A 7,500-nucleotide genomic window follows, 5' to 3' on the forward strand; every position below is an offset into this window, starting at 1 on the left:
TGAGACACTGCTACTGAAACACAACACACACACTATCACACACACACACTGCTACTGAAACACAACACACACACTATCACACACACACTGCTACTGAATCAAGTCTACTCGAAACAAATGCATGGATGAGTTTTTCAAGGTCTTGCTTGAACATGAAACCTCTCATTCTTGTTATGTTTTTCAGGTGATAGTAGGCTGATTTAGTTATCGAGTTTATGTGGCTGTTGAAGTTTAGATCGGAGTCTAGAATTACACCAAGATTTCTGACCTTGACTTTCGAGCTTTTGTCTGGTGCACCGAATACAATTATCTCTGTTTTGTCCTTGTTTAGTTGGAGGAAGTTTTGTGTCATCCAGGCGTTTATTTGCTCAATGCAATTACAGAGATTGTCAATGGGACTATAGTCGTTCGGTGACAGGGCTATGTAGATTTGAGTGTCATCCACATAGTTGTTCTTTTTTATGATGTGTCCCAATGGAAGCATGTAGAGATTGAATAGAAGGGGGCCAAGGATTGACCCTTGGGGAACCCCACGTCATTTTAATTTGGTCCGATACAAAGTTGCCAATGGAGACATAGCTTCTGTCCTGTAGGTAGGATCTAAACCAGTTTAGGGCAGTGCCCGAAAAAGTCCTACTCAGGTTTTTAGTCTATCTATTAGAATGTCATGGTCTACAGTGTCAAAGGCAGCGCTAAGATCTAGTAGTACCAAAACCGAGATTTTTCCGGAGTCTGTGTTTACGTGAATGTCATTAAAGACCTTAATAAGGGCCGTTTCAGTGCTATGTAGGGGGCGAAAGCCTGATTGAAAGTCATCAAAGACATCATTTAGGGTCAAATAATTGTTCGTGGGCAACCATTTCAATAATTCTTCCTGTACAGGGAAGGTTTGATATGGGTCTGTAGTTGTTTAGTACAAATGGGTCTAGGCCGTTCTTTTTTAGTAGAGGCTTAATAACTGCAGTTTTCAGGGCTTCAGGGAAGATTCCTGATGAAAGGGAAGTGTTAATTATTTGCATTAGTTCGCCTGCCATGCAGCTAAATATGTTTTTTAAAAAGCTTGTTGGCAGGACATCAAGGGCACAGGTGGATGGTTTAAGACGTGACATGATTTTATCTAGGGTCTTGTAATTGATGGTGTTAAATTGTGACATGGTTGTTATGTCCGCCCTATTTGGGGTTGTTAATAGGGACATGTTTTTCATGCCTGACACAGAAGACCTAATGCCTTGTCTAATGGTTTCTATTTTATTGTTAAAAAAGGATGCAAGCTCATTGCATTTACTAGTCGTGTGAAATTCCTGAGCAATGGGTGTTGGGGTATTTGTTAGTCTTTTAACAGTTCTGAAAAGGATGCAGGCATTATTGATGTTATTGTTTATGATCTTAGAGAAAAATGATTGCCTGGCGCTTCTTATTTCTAAGTTATAGTTTTTAAGATTCTCCTGCTTCCTGCTTCTGAGTAGATTAGACGTGTTTCTCCCTCGCTCCTCTCATACCACTGCTTTCCTGCTTTTTTCTTGCTTCTTTTTTATAGTTTTAACATTTTTTTAATATAGCTGTTATTCCTACCATGCCTGCTATCTGTCAAAGTTGTGTGGATCTCTCAAAGAGAGTAGACTTATTGGAATATACTCTCCAGGGGCGACTCTCCGCACTCGAGAATCGCTACGCTAATGGTTCTCCACCCACGCAAGCCATTGAAGAGGATTTAAATCAAAATTCACACTTCCCAAAGCTAACGAGGCAGGTGACAGCTGCAAAATTCACTGGACAGATGAATTATCCCCCGAAACTACTGAAAAGCAGCCAACTGAAGTCCTCGTTAGCACCGCTAGCATCATTAGCAACAGGTAGGCCCGAGCCATGGGCTTGCATGACTAAACAGAGCCGAGATAGGAGTCTGAGACACCGGCCCGCGGAGCAGCGAGCTGGCATGACTCCCAAGGCCCGAGATAAGAACATCAGAGTCACGCCAAGATTTCCCAGGCCTGGGAATCACGTGACTCCCCGGCCCCCCCCGGTGACTCCCCGGCCCGCAGACACGAGCTCAAGGTCACCCCCTCCTTCTTCTACTTCTCTGTGTGACATGCAGCGGATGAAACAGACTTCACCTCCAAAAGATACTTTGTTGATTGGAGACTCGGCGATCAGAAACGTAAGAGGTAAAAAATTACATATCCACTGTCTTCCTAACCTAACGGTCTCAGAAATAACAAAAGATTTGGAAGAAACACTGTCTAAAAACCCAGACACAAAGCGTCTTGTATTACATGTGGGACAAACCGATTCACGTAAAATGGGCTCAGTAGACTTGAGACGTGATTTCATGGAACTTTTCAATAGACTTGACAAGCTTAAGATTGAGACATTCATCTGTGGACCGCTACCCACTGTTGACAGAGGTAACCTGGAATTCAGCCGGCTCCTAAGCCTTAATACGTGGCTCTCTGCTGCGTGCCAACTTAAAAGGCTGAAATTCATTGACCACTGGAACATATTCTGGAGGCAGAGAGACCTATTCAAAAGAGATGGCCTCCACTTAAACAGATCGGGAGAATACCATTTGATGAACAACATACTCTTCAACCTCATAAACTCTGCTCCCCCTTCCCTCGCTCTTGAACCAACTGAAAGGCCTACAGTGCAGGATTCTTCAGACTCAGCACAGGCAGCTGAACTGCTCACAGTGGATAAACTCTCCCCACAGTCCTGCGACTCATCACAGCCTACAGTAAAGGGCCCTCCAAACTCATCACAGCTGGCTGAACCCCCACTAAGGCGACGGTCCAGCCCCTTTTCTCTCCCCCCACCCTCCCTCCCTGCCCCCGACCCCCCAAACCACTCTGCCCCCGACCCCCCAAACCACTCTACCCCCAACTCCCAGAGACACTCATCCACTGAGTCCACTGAGCTCTCCTTCCTCCAACTCACGCCGTTCCTGCCTTTCTCAGCTAGGTTAGAGAAAATGGTGAAGACAGGAGTAGAGCTCACCCCGAAAGCTGCTCCATCTCAGGCAACTCTCCATTCTACAACACCTGGCCCCACACTCCCTGTGACGCCAGCCTCATCAACAATGCCAGCCTCATCAACAATACCCATCGCCCTACCCCGCCACAGGATGCTATCTACAACACCCATCCCCATCCCCCGGATGACACCCAGAATCAGTTGATGCTCTAACAGTCCCTGCTTCCATAGAGTTGATACCATTGACATTCCTGATATAAAGCTGGGACTCTCAACTCTTGCTATCCCTGTTCATATCAGTAACAGAACAGTTAATTGCAAGTCTGAATGCTTTATACACCCCTCAAATTTAATTTCTGTACCCTGCCACACACAGCCCACACAGAGACCAAACACAAAACCACTCAAGCTAGCACTTTTCAATGCCAGATCCTTAGCTAATAAGTCTCTCTTAATCAACGACTTGATTAGCTCCTATGAACTAGATTTCTTATTTATCACTGAGACCTGGTTAGATAAAGATAACAAGACACCAATTCTTATTGAGTCAGCACCCCCCAATTTTAGAACCTTAGATGTCGTTAGATCCCACAAAAAAGGTGGTGGAATCGCCTCTTTCTTCCGAGACAGTTTTAACTGCAAACAGAAATCCTTCGGGGAATTTTTATCATTTGAATATCTTTCAGTTGTTTTTAAATGTTCCACTCGAATTATTTTTATAATTTTATACAGACCACCCCAATACTCTACTAGCTTCTTTAATGAACTTACAGAGCTTCTCTCCATCATTACTACTGAATTTAATGGTCTGATCATTGCTGGTGATTTCAATATTCATGTAGATAACTCAGAGGACAACAAAGCCAAAGAACTCTCTGTTCTGTTAGATGTTTTTGAACTTCAACAACATGTGAACCTCCCTACTCATAATCGAGGTCACACTCTGGACCTTATCATCACCAAAGGCCTAGATATTTCAAATGTTGTTGTAACTGACATTGCCCTGTCTGACCACTGTTGCATATTCTTTGACGTATCTATCTTTCCTGTTATTCAAACTATGTCTAAAACTATTTCCAAACGATATATCAATGAAAAGACCAGTGCACTGTTCACACAGGCCTTTTCCCTAGCCCCCCCACCCCAAACTTCTATTCCAACCTCAGTAAATGACCTTCTACACGATTTCAACTTAAAAATCACAAAAACCATTGATGATATTGCACCCATTAGATCTAAATGCATCTCTGGCAAGCAAAAAGCTCCCTGGAGAACTGCCCCATCCGTAAAGACCCAAAAAAGAGAATGTCGTAAAGCAGAGCGCAGATGGAGAAAAACAAACCTTCAAGTCCACTATGATATCTATAAAGAGAATCTTCAGAACTATAACTTAGAAATAAGAAGTGCCAGGCAATCATTTTTCTCTAAGATCATAAACAATAACATAAATAATGCCCGCATCCTTTTCAGAACTGTTGACAGACTAACAAATCCCCCAACACCCATTGCTCAGGAATTTCACTCAACTAGTAAATGCAATGAGCTTGCATCCTTTTTTAACAATAAAATAGAAACCATTAGACAAGGCATTAGGTCTTCTGTGTCAGGCATGAAAAACATGTCCCCATTAACAACCCCAAATAGGGCCGTCATAACAACCATGTCACAATTTAACACCATTGATTACAAGACCCTAGATAAAATCATGTCACGTCTTAAACCATCCACCTGTGCCCTTGATGTCCTGCCAACAAGCTTTTTTAAAAACATATTTAGCTGCATGGCAGGCGAACTAATACAAATAATTAACACCTCCCTTTCATCAGGAATCTTCCCTGAAGCCCTGAAAACTGCAGTTATTAAGCCTCTACTAAAAAAGAACGGCCTAGACCCATTTGTACTAAACAACTACAGACCCATATCAAACCTTCCCTGTACAGGAAAAATTATTGAAATGGTTGCCCACGAACAACTTAGCAATTATTTGACCCTAAATGATCTCTTTGATGACTTTCAATCAGGCTTTCGCCCCCTACATAGCACTGAAACGGCCCTTATTAAGGTCCTTAATGACATTCGCGTAAACACAGACTCCGGAAAAATCTCAGTTTTGGTACTACTAGATCTTAGTGCTGCCTTTGACACTGTAGACCATGACATTCTAATAGATAGACTAAAAACCTGGGTAGGACTTTCGGGCACTGCCCTAAACTGGTTTAGATCCTACCTACAGGACAGAAGCTACTATGTCTCCATTGGCAACTTTGTATCTGACCAAATTAAAATGACATGTGGGGTTCCCCAAGGGTCAATCCTTGGCCCCCTTCTATTCAATCTCTACATGCTTCCACTGGGACACATCATAAAAAAGAACAAAATTGCCTACCACAACTATGCGGATGACACTCAAATCTACATAGCCCTCTCACCGAACGACTATAGTCCCATTGACAATCTCTGTAATTGCATTGAGCAAATAAACGCCTGGATGACACAAAACTTCCTCCAACTAAACAAGGACAAAACAGAGATAATTGTATTCGGTGCACCTGACAAAAGATCGAAAGTCAGTGCAAAACTTGATTCTCTCTCTCTTCACAGTAAAAAACAGGTCAGAAATCTTGGTGTAATTCTAGACTCCGATCTAAACTTCAACAGCCACATAAACTCAATAACTAAATCAGCCTACTATCACCTGAAAAACATAACAAGAATGAGAGGTTTCATGTCCAAGCAAGACCTTGAAAAACTCATCCATGCATTTGTTTCGAGTAGACTTGATTATTGTAATGGTCTACTAACAGGCCTATCTAAAGGAGCTGTTCGTAAATTGCAGCTCATCCAAAACGCCGCTGCTAGGGTCCTAACAAAAACAAAGAAATTTGAACACATTACACCAATCCTGAGATCCCTGCACTGGCTACCAGTCTCTCAGAGAATTGAATTCAAAATCCTCCTAATTACATACAAATCACAAAATGGTCTTGGACCAAAATACATATCAGATCTCCTCCCACCCTATATTCCCGCAAGGTCCCTAAGGTCAGCTGAGACAAATCAGCTAATAATTCCAAGAGTAAAAACAAAACACGGTGCAGCAGCTTTCAGTCACGCTGCTGCATGCTCCTGGAACAAACTCCCTGAAGAAATCAAACAGGCCCAAACCCTTAAAATATTTAAATCTAAGCTAAAAACCTTCATGTTTTGCACCAGTTATGATTAAACACAAACACTTCTATCAATGTCTTTTTTCCATTAACTATTGTCTTTTTAAATGTTTTATCTATTTACTTCTTATATTTGCTTTTATTCATTGTAATTTTTATTTTCTTATGCTCCTCTTGTGGAGGGATGTGGAGGGATATGGAGGGATATGGAGTGGTGTAGAGGGTTGTAGAGGGATGTAGAGGGTTGTAGAGGGATGTAGAGGGATGTAGAGGGATGTGGAGGGATGTAGAGGGATGTGGAGGGATGTAGAGGGATGTGAAGGGATGTGGAGGGATGTAGAGGGATGTAGAGGGATGTAGAGGGATGTAGAGGATTGTAGAGGAATGTGGAGGGATGTAGAGGGGTGTAGAGGGATGTAGAGAGATGTAGAGGGATGTAGAGGGATGTGGAGGGATGTAGAGGGTTGTAGAGGGATGTGGAGGGATGTGGAGGGATGTAGAGGGATGTAGAGGGATGTGGAGGGATGTGGAGGGATGTAGAGGGATGTAGAGGGTTGTAGAGGGATGTAGAGGGATGTAGAGAGTTGTGGAGGGATGTAGAGGGATGTAGAGGGATGTAGAGGGATGTGGAGGGATGTAGAGGGATGTAGAGGGATGTAGAAGGATGTGGAGGGATATGATTAAACACAAACACTTCTATCAATGTCTTTTTCCCATTAACTATTGTCTTTTTAAATGTTTTATCTATTTACTTCTTATATTTGCTTTTATTCATTGTAATTGTTATTTTCTTATGCTCCTCTTGCTGTATTTTTAAATAATGCATGTAAAGCACTTTGAATTGCCCCTGTTGTATGAAATGTGCTATACAAATAAACTTGCCTTGCCTTGCCTTTATAGATTTCATAGTGGACTTGTAGGTTCGTTTTTCTCCATCTGCGCTCTGCTTTACGACATTCTCTTTTCTGGGTCTTTACGGATGGGGCAGTTCTCCAGGGGGCTTTTTGCTTACCGGAGATGCATTTGGATCTAATGGGTGCAATATCATCAATGTTTTTTGTGAAAATCGTGTAGAAGGTCATTTACTGAGGTTGGAATAGAAGTTTGGGGGGGGGCTAGGGAAAAGGCCTGTGTGAACAGTGCACTGGTCTTTTCATTGATATATCGTTTGGAAATAGTTTTAGACATAGTTTGAATAACAGGAAAGATACGTCAAAGAATATGCAACAATGGTCAGACAGGGCAATGTCAGTTACAACATTTGAAATATCTAGGCCTTTGGTGATGATAAGGTCCAGAGTGTGACCTCGATTATGAGTAGGGAGGTTCACATGTTGCTGAAGTTCAAAAACATCTTACAGAA

The 7,500-nt window shown here is 42.3% G+C and overlaps 1 protein-coding gene across 1 annotated transcript in view; it reads right to left on the reverse strand.

Moving 5' to 3' along the window:
* Positions 1–7,500, reverse strand: part of cfap54 (cilia and flagella associated 54) — a gene marked incomplete at both ends in the record, with an annotated part of 69,704 nt that overhangs the window by 38,517 nt on the left and 23,687 nt on the right. Inside the window, 1 exon segment of the mRNA XM_080538506.1 lies at positions 1–13. This exon segment is cut by the window's left edge and continues 86 nt beyond it. Within this exon segment, the coding sequence (XP_080394632.1) occupies positions 1–13 (13 nt within the window).

This window comes from Nansenia antarctica, assembly GCF_963989245.1.
Source record: "Nansenia antarctica genome assembly, chromosome: 8".
Taxonomy (NCBI): Eukaryota; Metazoa; Chordata; class Actinopteri; order Argentiniformes; family Microstomatidae; genus Nansenia; species Nansenia antarctica.